The sequence below is a fragment of the Ursus americanus genome, chromosome 11, assembly GCF_024610735.1.
Source record: "Ursus americanus isolate L20-20 chromosome 11, mUrsAme1.1.p, whole genome shotgun sequence".
NCBI lineage: Eukaryota > Metazoa > Chordata > Mammalia > Carnivora > Ursidae > Ursus > Ursus americanus.
In genome coordinates, this window is record NC_142137.1 from 69,171,756 (window position 1) to 69,191,189 (window position 19,434).

The window sequence follows — 19,434 nt, forward strand, 5'->3', positions numbered from 1 at the left end:
CTGATTGTTTCTAAGGTTCATCCACGTTGTAACACCTACCAACACTTCGTTCCTTTTTATGGACAAATAATCTTCCGGTCTATGAATACATCACATTACTTATCTATTTATCAGTTGATGGACATTGGATTGTTTCTACCTTTTTGCTCTTATGCATAAAGCTTCCCTGAACATTCCTGTACAAGATTTTGTCTGGATATATGTTTTTATTACTCTGCGGTGGGTTTGGTCACCTTTCCCTGTGGTATGTGGCCGAATAGGAAAGGAGGAAAAAACCGAACAAAATCATGGTCTGTCAGCCAAAGAGGGAGAAGAGGTGATGGGCCAAGCAGATCACGGTCGCTATGATGAGTCTTACTGTAATGAGGGTTGAATTTAATGAGCACACCTTCAGGTTCCACCAATGAGTCATTTTCTTTACCAAGCTTAGAAACATCCTTCAATTTCTAGCTTTTTAAGCATCTGTTTTTCGATAAGAATAAATGTTTACTTTTACCAAATGTCATTTTGCCATCAAATGAGATTATTTTGTTTGCCTATATTGTGAAATGCTTACAACTTACTTGGTTGTAGTGGGCAGTTCTTTTAATATACTGTTGAAAATGTCTTTACAGTTCTTTATTTAAAATGCTCAGATTTGGGGTGCCTGGGTGGCTCAGTCAGTTAAGTGTCTGCCTTCAGCTCAGGTCATGATCCCAGGGCCCTGGGATCGAGTCCCATGCCGGGATCTCTGTTCAGCAGGGAGCCTGCTTCTCCCTCTCCCTCTGCCTGCCACTCCCCCTGCTTGTGCTCTGTCTCTCTCTCTGTCAAATGAATAAATAAAATGTTTTTAAGAATTTAAAAATAAAATGCTCATATTTCAGTTGTAATATCTAGGTAGGGATTCAGTTTTCTGGACCATAGGCAAACAACATAGCTTATGCACATATAGTAGGATGTAGCAAGAGAAGCTACTAATAAGAATAGTAAATGAGTATTAATGCAGAGATGTTTTAAGATAGCTGGGAAAAAAATATTCAACAGTTGAAGGAGATTTTGTGGCCTGAAAGTCTACAGAGAATTGCCCCATCGAAGAGGGCTCCCCCAGGAAGCCCCCAGGTGGCTGGTCTGCATGGCGACCCTCCCCACCTCCATCTGGGACAGACGCCCTGGCAACAGTTAACTCACTACACAGACCGATTTGGACACCTTCAGGCCAACAGATGGACTTTCAGCTTTAATAGAGCATGCTGAACATCCTGGAGCACCGTCAGGTTTTCTACCTTAAGACTCTCCCCATGTGGGCACCATAGCACGGCCGTTCTGTCCATATAAACCCCATGAAGAACCCCCAACACAGTTCACAAGTAAGGCTGGTCTATAGATTTCTGTTGGCCTTCTCTCTTTTAAGTAATAGTGTTTTTTCTCTGAAAATGATGCCTTTTTGTCATAAAAAATTCAAGTACTACAGAAAAGAACAAGGAAGAAAAAAAATCATCCCAAATCTCACCACTCCAATAAGCCAGCATTGCTTCTGGTGTCATTCCAGCCACCAAACTCTGCCAGGCGTAGAGATGGAAGGGTCAACGGACAGTGGATAGAAGCACAAACGAGTGTGACGTCATTTTATAACAAGGGAAGCATATTAGATATGCTCTCTTGTCCTGTGAAATATTAATTTTCAGATCATGTGAAGTTACTAGAAGGAAAAGAAAATGAAGTGAAACAATGGGCAGATAAACTTATATAAATATTTCTTCAGACGCCACATTAGTTCCCAAAGTTGCCTCTAACATTAAGAAATTGCAAGAATCACTGAGGGGTCAAGACTATATTCTTTTTGCCACATTTTCCCCATGTTGGATAATCTGGATTGACTCTGCTCTGAAAAACCAAGTGAGAAGCGCTCTTTTGTTTTCTGACCTCCCCTCCCCAGGCTCCTAATTTTTTTCCTTATGTGTCAGAAACGTATTTCCCCTGGGGAGTTGGGTGTTTGCTTTTTCACAATTCTTCTTTTGAATTGACCCCCTGGGAATCAACACTCACCGCTTGGCCTTGAGCCATGGCTTCTCCTTTGTTACCCAATTACACGTTCGCTTCTGATCAGATTACTGATTTGGAAGGAGAAAGTTCAGGCTAAAATACCCAGTCACAAACAGCCAGAGATGCACCTCTCATCTTGGGCACGAAGGTTGACATAGCGTAGATTACCTTTGGTCATTTCTTTACCAATCTAAGGTATCACGTAAAATTATTATTTTGAAGCATCTCTGATCAAAAACGACTTATTTGTAGCACAAAGGTTACAATAAAACACACTCCAGGACGGACGTGGCCCCCCTCCTGTGTTCTCCTCACCAGCCCCACAGCCATCCGGGAGAAGCCCAGGTCCACCCTCTCTGTCTGACTCATTTGTCCCATCCAGCCGATGACCAAATGCTATACTTCTTAAAAATTTTTAGTCTTTTTATTTTGGAGTAATTTTAGATTTACAGAAAAGTTGCAAAGATGTAGACAGCATTCCTCTGTATTTATACAACTTCTCCTAATTTTAGCATCTTGCCTAAATCACAGCACGATTTATTTAAGCTAAGAAATGAACGTTGGTACAATGCTATTAACTGAGCTCCAGACTTTTTTGGATTTGTTCAGTTTTCTGCTCATGTCCTATTTCTGCTCCTGGATCGAATAGGCATTGATTTTGAGTCCTAAATTCATATCGGATGCCTCCTCTTCGTGGCCACTGCCATGCCTTGGTTCTGGCCCCAAGCTCGTCTCATCCCACTCTGGAGAAAGCCTTCAAATGCTCTCTTTTCGCCAGTCCCATACCCAATGGAATGCATTTTCTAAAATACCGACTGGATAAAGTCCTTTCCTTTCTTAAACTCCCTCAATGGTGTCCCATCGTCCACGAGTGGAGTAGGAACTTCCTAGTGGGTTCATATGGATCAGTTTCACCCCTGCTTCCCTGGCCGCGTCTCCCTCCATCGCTCGGGCTCCGAGACCCACGCAGAAGGTGACTGCGATCTGACGCTGCTGGGGCCCAGCCTCCTCTCCCCGCTGGTGGCCACCTGCCTGCGCGCTCCCGTTCTTTTTCAGTCTGAGCCTGGGAAGCGTCCTTTCATCCTTTTCCCCGCCGGACCCTGACCTGGCACAACTTCTGTGAGAGCGTCAATCCTACTGCTATGTTGTTACGTATCTGTGTCCTCTGCTAGTTTGTCGGAAGTTTGAGCAGAGCAATCTTGTCATTATTTTTGTGACCCTGACACCCAAAGTATTCAGATAACACAATTTTGAAAAAAAAATTAATGTTTTCTTTTAATGTGTCTTCATATTTGAATCTGTAAAGAAGTTTTTCAGTTACTGTGAGAGGGACCCACTGCCTGTATTTCAGTTTTTAATGGAACACAAGCATACATTTCTGTTCGTATGCTGTCTAAGTGGCCGTCGCTCTGCAGAAGCAAAGCTGAGTGGCTGCAACAGGGATTTATGGCCCGAAAACCTAAAATACAGTTGACACTGGAACCATGTGGGGGGTGGGGGCTCTAACCTCACACCCCACACAATCACAGATCTGCATATAACTTTTGACCTCCCAAATCTTGATGACTAACAGTCTACTTAAAAAAAAAAAAGGATTTAATTTATTTATTTGAGAGAACGAGCGGGAGCATGAGCGGGAGGGGCAGAGGGAGAGAGAGAACCTCGAGCAGACTCGGCACTGAGCACGGAGCCTGATGCAGGGCTTCAACTCATGACCCTGAGATCATGACCTGAACCAAAATCAACAGTTGGACACTTAACTGACTGAGCCGCCCAGGCACTCCAACTAATAGCCTACTTTTGACAGAAAGCCTTACTGATAATGGAAACGGGATTAACACATATTTTGTATGTTAATGTATCGGATACTGCAGTCTTACCATCAAGTTCCCTATAGGAAAACACGGTCAAGAAAATCATAAGGAAGGGGCACCTGGGCGGCCCAGTCGTTAAGCGTCTGCCTTCGGCTCAGGGCGTGATCCCAGCGTTCTGGGATCGAGCCCCGCATCAGGGTCCTCCGCTGGGAGCCTGCTTCTTCCTCTCCCACTCCCCCTGCTTGTGTTCCGTCTCTCGCTGGCTGTCTCTATCTCTGTCAAATAAATAAATAAATAAAATCTTTAAAAAAAAAAAGAAAATCATAAGGAAGAGAAATACGTTTATAGTACCATACTGTTTTACGGGAAAAAATCTGCGTTTCAGTGAACCCGTGCAGTTCACACTCATGTTGTTCAAGGGTCAACTACATTCACCATCTGACCTTTTACGGAGACAGTTTCCTGACCTGATGTTTGACGTTCCCGCGTCTAACGCTCTTGAGCTCTCGTCTCCCCACTGTAATGATGCTGTCACCCGAGCACCTGTGCAGACCAGCCTGGCCCCCTTGCACGGTCATGGCCAACTCTGTGCTTGCCATTTCCACAAGAGCTTCTTTCCCATCAGTGCCACAATCAGGGGCAGGAATAAATAAACACGGGCAAGCAGTTCAAATAAACATTTTGCTGTAGTTAAGGAGCAGATCTGAGGATCATGAGACCCTGTCTCTGACCCTTGAACTCTTGCCCAGGTGACCTCCGTGACTCTGCCAGGGACACGGGCTTCTCCCACAGGGTTGAATGAGAAGGCACAGACCCGTGGCTCCAACACGATCGGGGGATGCCGCTGATACTTGATTGCTGACCGTTACCGACTGCTGGGCACAGTTCTAGGTGTTTCTCGATGTGAGGAGAATCGGGGTAAGAATGGCCTATGTTCAAAGTTCCTTGATCACAGATGATACTGCGATCAGCGAATATTTTTCTGATCCCTCCGAAGGATAGCTTCATGGAAAACCATCAGAAACTGACAAATGGCTCTGTATTGAAATTTCTTGTTGAAAGTACGTGGTACTAGGACCTGTTTGTTCAGATGACTTCTGACGGAATCTCAGTCATAAAACAATAAATAAAAACAGGTTGGGAGACTCTGTCCTAAATCAGCGAGGACACTCGCTTCGTGAAAATTGTCGGGGCGACCAAGACAAAATGAACCAGAAAACCTAGTGACAGAAAATCTTCACCTGGACTATGAAACGGGAAAGGCAAGAGAAGAAAAAACAAATTGTGACGTCACCGCAGGGAAACAGGCCGAGAGTTCCGCTGGGATATGGCACCGAATGCGTGTGAGAGCATGAAATCCGATGTCTCTGTGACAGTGGCCTGCGAATGAAGCCAGCTGCTGGGGACAGAGAGAGTTCAGAATTCAGGGATTCTCGAATGCCGCTCCATGGTCCCTCGTGAGTATCAAGGGCTTGCTGTGGTTTCCGTAGGCCCTATTTTTAGTGGGATAAGCTCCTTTGGGAGGCATCAGTATCCAAGATGTTGGCCTCTTGGTTGGTTTGGCTCGCAGATGGACCAGGGCACCCTTTGCAGAGGCAGGCCGCCCAGAAGGAGCAGCGGCTGAGGGGGGCTGACGGGCGTGGGAGGCCTTAGCGCCTGGTGCTGCCCCTGCCTGCCCTCAGTGTGAGGCCTCTGCCCAGCACTGACTCGGTGTGCAAACTTATTAAAATAGATTGAAATGACTTTATTCAATTTATTCGATTTACTTCACAGAAGAGAGAAGTAGGTTTATATTTCCTACCACTTATGGACGAAACAAGGTCATCACCCCTTGCGTGACATTGATTTGATCTTTGCTCACGTCTTTCTCACACACTCTGTTAGCTGCCGCTGGATCATTCTAGCTTCCTGAAATCGATCGAGTTTGCATTGGGAAAGATGCTTTTGGAGGGAGAAATCAGAAACATGAAACCATTTTTCTTTTATATTAATGAGGCAGAAGTGGCCACTTAAGTTGGCATGTTAACCTTTTACTTCCTTGCTTCTTAGAGAAAAGAGTCTTTCCAGGAGCCAGGAACCCTCCCCTCCCACCCCCACCCCCCAGCAGGTGCACAGAAGCAGGAGGAGGACGTGCTGCATTCACGCTGGGCTGCATACCTTCCCAGACTCAACTCCTCTCCCAGCTCACCTCTCCCAAATCTGTCTGGTAGAAAAAGAAGCAGTAGGAAGTCTCTAATCTACTGTTTTGTTATTTTAGTAAAAGTTCCGGTAACTCAAGAGCAGAATTATTTTTAAAAATTTTTAAAAAGATTTTATTTGAGGGAGAAAGAGAGAAGGAGCGTGAGGTGGGAGAGGGGCAGAGGGAGAAGCAGGCTCCGCTGTGGGATCAGGTCGTGATCTCAGGGTTGTGAGATCAAGTCCCGCAAATGGCTCTGTGCTGGGCGTGGAGCCTGCTTAAGAGTCTCTTTTTCCGGGGCGCCTGGGTGGCACAGTGGTTGGGCGTCTGCCTTCGGCTCAGGGCGTGATCCTGGTGTTGTGAGATTGAGCCCCATATCAGGCTTTTCCACTGGGAGCCTGCTTCTTCCTCTCCCACTCCCCCTGCTTGTGTTCCCTCTCTCGCTGGCTGTCTCTCTCTGTCAAATAAATAAATAAAATCTTTAAAAAAAAAAAAAGAGTCTCTTTCTCTCTGCCCCTCCCCACTGCTCCCTTCAAAAAAAAAAAAGATATGTATGCAAATAAGTTAAAATAAATATAAATAAATATAAGACATATATATTTGGTTCCTGGCACACAGCTCCCAAAAGTCTCAGAATCTGCAGTGATGAGTGTCTTTTGTATGCTAACGAGGTGTCTGTGGTTGGGGGGCCTCAGCTAGCTTCAGGACGCTTGCCAGAAAAACCAAGGCATGATTAGAGGGCTGGCACGTTCAGCCCCAATCCCTTACCATCTCCAGAAGGCTGGAGATGGAGTTAATTACTAATGGCCAATGATATTATCAATCATGCCTACTTAATGAAACCTCCATAGAAACCCCTACACGACGGGTTTCAGAGAGCTTTCCAGTTGTTGTTGGGAAGGTGGTGTCCCCATAGGGGCCACGGAAACTCTGTGCACACACCTGGTCCCATCCCAACCCTGCCCTATGCATCTCTCCATTCAGCGATCCTTGAGTTTGGATTCTCTATCACAGCCCATAGTAGTAAGTAAAATGCTTTCCTGAGTTTTATGAGTCATTCTAGTGAGGTACTGAGCCTGAGGAGGGGGGTCATGGGGACCGCAGATTCCCAGCCAGTCAGTGGGAAGTACGGTTGGTAACCGGGGACTTGGCCATGTCTGACGTGGGGTGGTCTGGTGAAACTGAGCTCTTACCTGTGGGGTCTGACACTTACTCTGGGAAGTTAGTGTCAGAATCGAATTGCCTTGTAGGACACCCCGTTGCTGTGTGGAGAGGTGGAGAATTTCCTGGTATTGGGAAAAACACCATACAACTCTGATGTGGGAAGTCGTGTGATTCTGGGAACATTCAGGAAGGACCTCCAGTGAAGGCCAGGATGAGGAGAGAAGGGTTTCTGGAGGAGCCGGTTAAATGGAGATCTGAGGCTGGCCAGCCGAAGTGGGGAGGAGACAGTATGAAGAAAGAGGGTGTAAGGATTCTTGTAAAGATCAGGACATGAGCTCCTCATTGTAAATACACATTTAAATTGATGTTCTAGGTTTTGTACTTTGTTCTCTTATGAGTTGGACTCGTGTGAGTCTGTCTTCTGGGGTCCAGTTACATTTTGATGCTGACAAAGTTGATTCTCTCAGTCTACACATTGGATGATGAGATCAAGGAACACTGTGGGCCCACCCAGGCAGCACCACACATCTGTGTGCCACATGTCTTCCTGGACAATACTACTCACCTTCTTTTTTTTTTTTTTTGCATGATTATCCAAACTGCAGAGCAAACTTAAATATTTGTGGTCGGACAGTTTATTCAGAGTGGATAACCGGAAGATGGGTTCAGTGTTGTTTTGAGATAGGGTTTTCTTTTTAAAACCTGACATCGACACTCTCCATGGTACCAGAAATGGCCTAGCAAGGATGGTGGGGGGGCACATACCACCGCCCAACCAATGATGCTGGCTTTTCCCCACATTGCTGTTTCTTTTCAAATAAGCATTTCAAATCTGTGCTTATTCATTTCCATTCACAATATCAAGTCTCTAATTTACACCCTGGAGATGAGTGTCAATACTAGGGCCATCATTTCAAGAAACTTTGTGTTTCTTTAGAGCCTTTCCTGGCATGTTTGGCACCAGTGTGCCCTCAGGGTGTGCGGCTTGCCTAACACATGCATAGGAGCTCTCCAAGAATGTTCCATTCCAGATTGCTCAAAACAAGCTCATTGTCACTCACTCCAGCCACTGCAACAGTTCTTAAGAAACGCAGAGTCAACACACCCACGACAAGAGCCATGCAAAGTCACAGAGAATCCTTGTGGTTTTTCCTGACTCAAACTTCTGTTTTAAACATTTACTAGAAAAGTTTGCTGACAGAGCAGCAAAGTCACCCGTTAGATTTTAAATTGGCGGTTTGCTTTTTAGATAAAAACGGCCGCTGCCCCGCCAGGCGATCCCTTCAGGCCCCGAGGGAGGCCCCTGGAGCGAGGTGCCCTGGTTCGCTCTCCCAACACGTCCAGTGTTTACCGAAAACCTATCTTCAGAGATGGACTCAAAAGCTCTTTTGATGCTTTTATTGATAATTTGAGTACGACCTTAGACACAGTTGTCCAATATTCCTTTACACGTTTCAGAGAAAAATAAAGATTCTCCTGCAAAGATTTTATTTCTATTCTTCTGATATATTCACATTCGGTTACACATTTCATGTTCAAACACGTTCATTTATAGTGGTTTGTGATTCCCATTCCTTTACAGAGGCTGTTTTTTTCCTTTAACTTGTTTCAGTGTTCTATTCTGGAAAAAAGAAAAAAAAAAAAAAAAAAGACCAGCACCAGGAAAGGAGCAGAGCCCTAGAAACTTCTACTGTGCCTGAACCCATGAGAGCAAGTGCAAACCCTGTTCGGGCTTCGCACACCCAACACAACAGGCAAATTTGGAAGGAAGCAGTCACGACAGCATCACTAACCTGAGAGCTATAATGGACATAAAATGCGGGGTGCTCCACGTGACACAGGGAGCCGCTCATTTGTCCCCCTGGGTCAGTGTAAGAAGCTACTTGCCGCGATTGTCAGCAACGTGCCCTCCCCGACACCAGCCCCTGGCGCACGTGGGCTCATGCCTGGCGACCTTCCTTTTTTCACGCTCACAGAACTTGGCTCTCTGTTCCCTTGCTATGATCTCTAAGGCTTCGTGACATGAGTCTGGCAGCTCTGGGGTCACGCTGGGGAGGTTGGATTTTCTGACAGAGCGAAGCCACACGAGGTTGATTAATGCCGCTGTGGCCCCACACCCCATCTTGTCCCAGGACCAGCCTCTGAGGGAAAAGGGAGGTCCGGCAGAACTGTCCCTGGGAGGATGGTTAGGGACAGAAGGACAGATGACCTTGGGAAATATTCTGAGGTCATTCCCTCTCTCCCCCAGCAAGGATTTCTGGCACTATGTCTACAGAGAGAAGCCCTGAGAAGACAGGCGATGAGAACCAAAGACGGAGGTTAGACTTTTTCATCTGATTTCTGTGCTACGGAAAACGAGGGCTGTGCATTGGGGGCAAACACATCTCTTTTTGATGTGCTGTGAATGCCTCAAAAAAAAAATGATGAAAACTTGCTGGACACTCCATTTTGATCCATGTCAACATGAGGGGATCTTCTGGTGTGACTCTACTGTCACAGAGAAGAGCTCTCCTTGGAGAAACCCATTCGGGGGGCTGAGCCCCTGGGGCGTGCAGCTGGGGGGCCGAGAAGGTTCAGAAAGAGCAGAAACCTTTCTGGTACACAATCAGTCTTGGTTTCATTTTGTTAGCCCTGGAAATCTCCTTCTTTACAGATTTCTGCCTTAACACCCTGCACTCCTGTTAACATTGAGAATCATTATAAAACCATTTCTAAAAATGTCTGCTCTATAGGACCTTACCCATTAGAGTTACAGTGAAGCCAAATGTACTGGTGTATTCCCCAAGCCACAAAATGAACGTTTAAAATCAAATTACAGACTTTGTAATATTTTCAGAAAAACAATTTCTTTCTAAGCTCTCCAATAATTCAATGGAAAGTACATGAAGTTTTGATTTCTTTCCTATAAGGTCCACACTCAACATTCAAGTTAACTTCCACAATTTCTCACTAGTTGACAAGCTGGTTTACGCATCCTTGATACCCCATCAGCGGCATCTATAAAGGTAGAATTCTTTGGGATAAGCAGAGTTTTGACTATGGCCTGTGGTTCTTTGGGAATAGATACTCTCTGAAAATTTAAGTAAGAGCATTGCTCTTAAAGCCCAGGATATAGTTCTCAGAACCCCCTGTCGGCCGTCTTACAGAGAACACTGACAGTGGTCCCTTCAACCTATTTCCTTACCAATGGTTTCTTCCCAATCTTTGCTGAAGGTACAATGTAGGAAATTAAACCTGAGAAATCTATCTCTGCGTTCTTAAATCCAGGCTGACTTGAATTCCCCCCCCCCAAGAATGCTGATCCATAGGAGAGGTGGAATGCACCTCCCTCTGTGCTCTGGGCTCTGCATGTTGCTGAGGCCTGAGAGTACGTCTTGCTGTTTCTCGAGGGCACGAAGAAAGGGATCCCAGGAGCTTCTCCTGTAACTTTGCTTTTGTGGTTTTGGAAGGAACTGGAGGGGTGCGTGAGTGTCTGTGTGCATGCGTGCAAGAGAGAGAGTGAGGGAGAGAGGGAGGGAGAGAGTTTGGAGAGAGAGCAGCGAAAGGCGGAACCCTTTGTACATTTCCAGGTTGGGCGGTGGGGGGCGCCGGCTCGCGGGGCTGCAGCTACACGTCGAACCAGTGGTCCCCCATGCAGGCGCGGTTCCACTCACAGCTGCAGGCCCAGCACCACTCCAGCTGACACTGGGGCTGTGGGCACTTCATGTGCATGCATCCTCCTGCGGGCACACAAAGGACACGGGCAAACACCTGGAGACACTGCTTCCCGCACCCACACACGGTCCAGAACTGACTTTCTAAGGGGTTGTCACAAGCCATCCAAGGGCATTCTGAAGTTAAGACATTCATTCATTAAGAGAGGAGTGAGGGTGAGGCACGCCACTCCCATCTAGGACAAATGTTATTTGTAAATCCGCGGGTATTTACTTCTCCTGAAATGGGATTTAGAGACAAATGCTTTGCGTTTCACAGATGGGGTCAATTCCTTATTGAAATGTATATTGTCGAATGTTTAAAATAGATGTTAATATACTTAATTATTTAACATATAACATATAATATTACTTGGCTTGGCAAAATTCATGAAACAGGAGTTGGGAAAGCAGTATTAAAGTATTTAACAGATGAATGCCTGGGTGGCTCAGTCAGTTAAGCGTCTGCCTTCAGCTCAGGTCACGATCCCAGGGTCCTGGGATTGAGCCCCACATTGGCTCCCTGCTCAACGGGGAGTCTGTTTCTCCCTCTGTTCCTCCCCCTTCTTATGTGCTCTCTCTCTGTCAAATAAATGAAATATTAAAAAAAAAAACTATTTAATGGAGAATACATTCCTTAATGTTATCAAGATGAGTGGATGAGGGAAACTAGGCACTCTACGTGGATTACTTCATTACTCCTCAAAAGCACCTAGGAAGTAGGAGTGTTACTCCCTTGCAGAATTTTCTCAAGGTCAAGTACTTCTAAATGGCAAAGCCTGAGATTTCACCAGGGTCTGTCGTTCTTTCCCAGAACAGGGCCTTTGCAGCGGGAGATGAACGGTCCCTTATTCTAGGACTCACTTTGGATTCCTTCCCTTTCCACATTTGTGAAATTCATTTCTTATTTGCTCCTGGGGTTCAGACAGCGAGCTGCAGTGGCATGCAGAGGGAGTTACTTGTATGCGGTTATATGCAGAGAAGAGTTTCTGACTGAATTTCCTAGATAATTCAGGAAAATGCAGTTCCTTGCTTGAATCTGACATAACATTGGATGTGCTTTATTATTCAATTTTACCAATTATCTTGTTAAGTCATTTTTTCTTGCCAAATTTTCCAGGTAATTGCTTCTGTACTGCCTCATTTTTATTATTAGAAATATGGCATGAGAACTTCCACTGATTTAAAATATTTATGAATATGTACCTAAAGGAATTTGTTGTAGGATAATTTAAGGGCATTTAAAATCCCCTACTTTGCTACTTCTTTTTGGTTTGTTTTAAACATCATTTAAAAATTATAAATATGCAGAAAATAAAGGGAAAACTCACCTATGATACTTTCCCCTTAATATTTCCCACTTAGGATTACACAATTGCAGGACTGTATAATTTTTAATACATATTTAATGACTAAACGCTTATGATGTAAATAATGTTTTCCTACGATACTAAAATCTTCAAAAATACTAACATTACAAATAACATTTTATTATAGAAACTAGAATCACAATGGCTCCATAGAATAAGAAGGAAGGAAACAGGAAGAGAGAATATTCATGTTATTAACTTTCTTTCCCCCCTGGAGCTTAAGAGGTGCAAGGCAATATGCTAGCTCCCACAGTATGGAGAAGCACCAGGGACTCTTGATTCTAGAAGCTTTGCCAACATAAAAGTGACGGCGAGCGTGCAACTGCTGACAACTTCACCGGACTTTGTGGGCACTGAAGCCAAGAAAACATGGCTTCCCTCCTAGAGAATTCGGTCCACTGGCTGATGCGGCTGTGCCCATCGCCATGGCGGGGCCAGCGACTCTTCCATTCAATTTAATGAGGGAGTAGAAGTTCTTGAACGACCTGAAGGGACATTGAACTGGCAACAGGCACTTGCTGATCAGAGAATGGACGTGGAAACTCAGCTGTTCGAGGTGGAAGGGAAGGACGACGCTTCCCAGGCTGAAGAAGGCAGGAGGAAGCCGAGAGGCTTAGCCTGTGTTTAAAGCAGGCACGAGCCTCACGTTCATTGCAGCTTTGCTGCAGGAAGAACTCCTTTCCAGGATTCAGGTGACTATGACACAGGCCGTGGATTTACTGTGAGAATGAGATCATGAAACCAGCTTTTCTTGCCCACTGAGCTCACATTTATCTCTGCAGTACGCTGTAAAACAGTTTAGACGAACAGTAGCTTATTATTAACAAGCTTGAAGTTTCAGCTTTTCTGGTCATGCGTTAAAAATCTATCGGTGAAAAATGAGGGCTTTCCATTTATAGTAAATCCCAATATTTCAAAGAAATCGGGGATCTGGTGGTGCCTGGGTGGCTCAGTCATTAGTGTCTGCCTTTGGCTCAGGTCCCAATCCTGGGGTCCTGGGATCGCACCCCACATCGGGCTCCCTGTTCAGTGGGGAGCCTGCTTCTCCCTCTGCCTCTGCCTTCTGCTCCCCCTGCTTGTGCTCTCTCTCTCTAATAAATAAAATCTTAAAAAAATATCTGTTTACATGCTATCCCCTTGACTAGCTACTTTTTAATTCAAGGAGTATTTGTTGGGTGCTCTTCTGGGCCCAGGGGAGAGGCAGGCAAGGTTCCCGCTCTTCACTAACAGCAAAATGGTCTCTTACTATATAATGTGCGTTCTCGAAATATGTGAACTGGAGCACTGGCCTGTGTTCATCAGCACCGCGTGCCCTCCCTCGTGAAGGCTCTGCATCTTCTCTGACTCCCAGTTGCCCACACGGCACTGCTCGAGCAGTGAGGACTGCAAGAGTTCCTGTCCCTGGCTCCACTGACGTCCTCTCTTCCTACGTGATGCCAGCCCCCCTTCCAGGCGCATTCCAGCGCGCAGAGGAACGCGAGGACTCATGGCACACATTTGTTTATTTATTTATTTCCAGGAGACCATCGTCTCCGAGCCAGGGACTTGGCCTGAGCTGAGCCCATTCCTGCTGCTCTGAGCTGTGTCGTGCTCTCTTGTTTGCATTCATGAAGACTTTCTGAGGGACACAGCTGAGGAGACAGGCCCAGAGGCCCATCCTGAGACTGCCGGGTTCCACTCCCCAGTGAGCCAGCGGTTCGCGGCCTACCACCCACGTGCAGCTAAGGCGCCCTGAGGAGGACGTGGGAAAAGCTGTACCTCGTGCTTTGTTTTATTTCTCATCCGCCACTACCTCACACGTGCATGGGTGTCTCGCACTCAGAACGGGCTCTGGGCACCGGGCTGTGACGGCTTTACGCTGGTTGGCACATCCCGGCTGGGTGGCGGCAGGTTCCCCACTGGTTGGTGCGAGGTATCAGAATCACCGTGAATGGGGCAGCCCGAAGCCGAACAGACCAGCGCTGCCGGGCAGGGAGGATGCACGCTGGCCGCCCGCAGGCCACACGGCCCCCGTGCCGTCATTCCAGCCCTGGAAGCTCAAGGCGAGAAGAGAAACTGCAGCCACAAGCATGGGCACACCGTTGTGGGGCTGAGTGGGCCTCCCTCTGTGTCCCTCAGTGGACTCATTACAGGGGCTACTTGTCCATTAGGACAGGAGTGGGAAGGGCAGTCCTTCCATCTGCAAGCTCCCCCGTGTGTCCCCATAGCCACGGTGGCCTCCAGCATTTACTGAGTGTCTCGGGGGTGAGGTGCCAGCTCTTCTTGGGAGATGACATCATGGGTTTGTGGTGTCGTTAGGGAGAGGTTCAAATACAGATCCTGCGTTTCTAAGCCTGTTAACCCCCACAAAGCAGGGCCTGCATGTGGGCTCCCAAAAGTCTGACTGCAGTTAATGTCAGTTAATCCAGAGGCATCTCCAAATGGTCACTTCACATTCTTAAAATTTAGAGAGTAGTTGGTAAAAGGCTAAAGGAATAGGTTTATTGAGAAACATATGCATGTAAAGGATATTTTAATGAAGGAGGCAAGTGTCATAATAATATAAGGCACTAAATCTTTAGAGAAACCAAAGCCTGAAGTGCATGCTGGTGTTCAAAGGTATGTAAATCGGGGTGATAGGGAGGAAAAAAAGAACTTCACGGCCAAAAATTTGGGAACCAGGTAATTAAAATTAAACGGATTTCTTTACAAATGGAATTGAGTTGCTAACGCATATTGTGAAAGGAAATATATTGTGATTTCTGTGAGTGTTAAATGATCTGATATTTGTAGAGAACTTAGGACAAGCATCCAGTAAGTGCTCAAGACAAGTTACTTGTGTTGTTGTTGTTGTTATCCACGAGCGACAACCAGTAGGAATGACCCTTGCTCTCCTGAGTTACTGTGGGCGAGACTCTGAGAAATACTGGGCTGGGAAGTTTCCCTAATATATGTATTTGGCTACGCTAGTGGACAACTTATCAGATACAAAGTGTCTAATATTATTAATAATTCATAACAATAAGGGCAGTTAGTGTTTACTGACTGTCGAAGCCAGGCACTGGGCTGAGTGTCTGCCATGTGTGACATCTCCTGATTCTACCATCATGGGGCAGCTCTGTCTTCATCTCGCTTTGACAGAGGAGGAGCCCAGGCTTCGGCAGTTAAAAAACTTGACCTGGGAGAGCCGAGATTTGCATTCTTGCCAATGGCTCCAAATCCCCAGAGTGCTGAGCTCCTCAGTTACAGACCCTCCTAGAGATCCTATTAGAACCACGCGGCTCGCGCTCTCCAAGCAGCGCTCACCAAACCCTCACTTCTTCCGTAGCCCAGACTCACCATTTTTTTCCACGGGCACATGGCAACGGGGACAGGGCTTGGTGGTTTTCTTGATTGTTTCTTTGGAAGCCTCTTCCCACCGAGCTTGCTCCGCGGCCTTCTCATCAACTCTGTAGGCCTGTGGAATGAAGACAGGAAGAGCTTAAGCTCAGATCTTTATGTTGGGGTTGATGTGTGGGTCCTTGGAGACACTGGTCCAGGAAATTCTTAGAGATGGGAGTGCCTTCCGGCAAGAAGCTCAAACATCAACTCACTTGACAAGTGGCGCGCAAGGCCTGACATGCATGGAACATAGTTTTCTGGGCATGTGATCTTTGCTTACAAGCTGAGAAAACACGGCTTGATTTTATAGTTCGAGATCCTTTCTTTGGCTGTTTTGAATAATGGTAATGAATAGCATCCCTCAGGTGTGAAACATGCAGGCAAGGTGACAAACGCTCTGCAGACACTTCTTTCTTCGACGCTCTGGAAATAAACAATGCCTGGTGCATTGGGGGTATCAGGGATTGAGTGAATTTCTTGAAAGGCTTGGAACTAGTATCTGATGCAGGCTGTTACGTGATAATATGAATTACCTCAGGATCTGTCACATGGCTAGCTCTCAGAAATGTTTGCTAGGGGCGCCTGGGTGGCACAGTCGTTAAGTGTCTGCCTTCAGCTCAGGGCGTGATCCCAGCGATCTGGGATCGAGCCCCACATCGGGCTCCTCCCCTAGGAGCCTGCTTCCTCCTCTCCCACTCCCCCTGCTTGTGTTCCCTCTCTCGCTGGCTGTCTCTCTCTGTCAAATAAATAAATAAATAAATAAATAAATAAATAAATAAAATCTTAAAAAAAAAAAAAAGAAATGTTTGCTAATATTATTGTTACAGGACTGAGTTTTTTCTGACTCTTAGCACAAAGAGGAGGAGGGGTTTCATGCAACCACACGGATACTCATTCTGCTCCTGTCTAATCGCTCAGACACGGCAATCTCTTCTGCTTACTTCAGTATTGAATGACATGTGCAGAAAAAGAATTGGTACATTTTTGGATTCAGTACAAGAAACTTGTGGTCTAGGTCTATATTTAAATATATTCCAACATGTTAATCTAAACAGAATCTTTCCATTTTGGCCTCCATAGTATTCAAAAAATCTTTTTCTTCCATGCTTTAAAATTAATATGAGCAGGCAACTCATTCTATCAACTTGTAATAACTATTTAAAGATATTTCCAGACCTATTTTTATGTTAAGAAACTACTAAAACTAACTTCAAAGAGAAATTGGTGAAGAAACCAAATAACATAAAATGCTCAAATACTCTGACATTACTCTAATAATAATAATGATAATACTTCAGATGCTTATAACATTATTTTTTACACTCCGACTTCTATTATTTCAGTGCTCCTCCCAATAACCTAGAGAAAACGGTGGGGTTTCTAATAAGATACTGAACTTATTTGACAAACGAGGCCTCTGAGTAATCAATAAAGGTTAAATGCCGGGTTCAGGATGCTTATGTCGTATATGGCAGCACCAGTGCTCGTGAAATGTAAACATTTGGACAACCTGGAGGCGCCGGGTGGCTCAGTCGGTTAAGCATCTGCCTTCGGCTCAGGTCATGATCCCAGAGCCCTGGGACCAAGTCCCGCATCAGGCACCCCACTCAGTGCGGAGTCTGCTTCTCCCTCTGCCCCTCCCCCTGCTTGTGTGTGTGCTCTTTCTCTCTCAAATAAATAAATAAAATCTTAAAAAAATTTGAGAAAACCTGAAGGATGGAAACCCAAAGCAAAGATGCTCACACACAGGCTTCCAAGGCACGACACTGTGCTGTGAGAATCAAACTCTGGGCGGCACCACTGTGCTTGGCAGGGTTCTAAGCGGCACGAGGGACAAGGCCTTCGTAGGTAGCCAGCGTCCGATCGCCCGCACGGTGAGGGACCTGAGCAGGTGCAGGAGATGGCGAGTAGAGTCCTTCACCCCACAGACGAATCCAAGTTTCAGCATTTCACTATCAGATTCTAAATACTTTACAAATGTTTTTTAGTCTCAGTCAAGACACCGAAAGCAAAGGCAACAAAAGCAAAAATAAACAAGTGGGACTCCATCAAGCTAAAAAGCTTCTGCACAGCAAAGGAAACCATCAGCAACGTGAAAAGGCAACTTGCTGAACGGGAGAAGATATTTGCAAATCTTATATCTGCTAAGAGATGAATATCCAAAATATGTATAGAACTTCGATAATTCAATAGCAATAAAACCAAGCAATCCGATGGGAAGAAAACGGGCAGAGGATCTGAAGAGACATTTTTCCAAAGAAGGCATACAAATGGCCTACAGTACATAAAAGGTGCTCCACATCTCTCATCATCAGGGAAATGCAAACCAAAGCCACGATAAGCTATGTCCTCATGCCCGTGAGAACGGCTATGACACAAAACAAGCGAGAACGAGCATTGGCAGGTGTGGAGAAAAGGGAGCTCTCATGCGCTGTTGGTGGGAACGTAAATTGGTGCAGACGCTGTGGAAAACAGTATCCTGCCCTTTGTGACAACATGGGTTGATCTTGACGGCATTATGCTAAGTGAGGTGAGTCAGAGAGAAAGACAAATACTACGTGATCTCACTCATACGTAGAATCGAAACCTGAACTCACAGATACAGAGAACAGACTGATGGCGGCCAGAGGTGGGTTTGGGGAATGAAAGTAGTTAACAGTACCGTATATATATTGGAAAGTAGTTAACAGTACCGTATATATATTGGAAAGTAGTTAACAGTACCGTATATATATTGGAAAGAGAGTAGACCTTAAAAGTTCTTATGAGAAGAAAAAAGTTATATCTATGTACGGTGACGTTAAATGTTAACTAAATCTGTGGTAATCATTTCACTATATATATACATACACATACATATAAAAGCATTATGTTGTACATCTAAAACTAATATGTTACATATCAATTATATCTCAAAAAGAGAACAGTGTATTATGAGGCAAATAACTGTGTTTATTTTTTTTATTCTAACGTCAGTACAGTTCACACACAGTGTTACATTAGTTTCAGGTGTACGATATAGTGATTCAGCACTTCCCTACGTCACCCGGTGCTCATCATGACATAAACACCCATGTTTATACCTCACTTGCAGTAGTAAGTGGTTTTCATTGTAATCAGTGTTTGTATTTCTGTATTTCCATTAGAGAGTGAACTTGTCTGGAACCAAATCCCGTTTGTATCCTCCTCACATCTCCAGCGTCTGGCAGAGGGCCTGGTCCCCAGGAGGCACTCAGTGGGCTCTCAGCTATTTTAGCTCAGTGAACGAAGAAAGGACATAACCCACCAAGACATGAACATGATAATCATCTGGGAATAAGACCCCCAAGAACCAGGTGGGGCAATGGGGTGCATCCTAATGGTGGTCCTTGCAGTGAAGAAGCAAATTTCTTTCTGTTAAAGAAATCCCATTCACAAAGGAAACTTCCTTTATAACTCAGAGGGCGTCCTCTGATTTGTTACTGCTTCGTTAGGATACGGTGGAGTAAGTCTGATGGCTAAGAACAACCACAGGTACTGAGAACTTCCTTTGGCCCTGGGACAATTTTCAGGCCACTCGTGGCCGAGAGTGCAGTGCGATAAAGCTGTGGTAATGAGAGCTGTTGCAAGATCTAGTCAGTAGCTTTGGATCTTGAGTGCACATCTTCCAATCGGCTCAGATTCACGTGTGGGCCGAATCCTCAGTGATACACAGCAAATACATCCCCCAACCACACGTTCCAAGATGTTCTTTCTAAGGTCCAGGAGCTTGTAACTCGAAAGCGAGGCTTTAAAATTGTTTACTGGGGCATCTAGATCAGAGAAATATATAATTTTACTCACTGAAAACTAATTTC

The 19,434-nt window shown here is 45.4% G+C and overlaps 1 protein-coding gene across 3 annotated transcripts in view; it reads right to left on the reverse strand.

The window, feature by feature from the left end:
* Positions 1-7,742: 7,742 nt before the first annotated feature.
* The window catches only part of PRKN (parkin RBR E3 ubiquitin protein ligase), a 1,256,589-nt gene continuing 1,244,897 nt past the window's right edge, over positions 7,743-19,434 (reverse strand). For 2 of the 3 annotated variants that reach the window (XM_045805474.2, XM_045805473.2), the window contains exons 11-12: positions 15,557-15,674; positions 7,743-10,895 (exon numbers count right to left, since the gene is read on the reverse strand). In XM_045805474.2, the coding sequence (XP_045661430.2) occupies positions 10,783-10,895; positions 15,557-15,674 (231 nt within the window). In that variant the 3' untranslated portion in view covers positions 7,743-10,782. The other variant, XM_087865639.1, reaches the window with a different exon arrangement.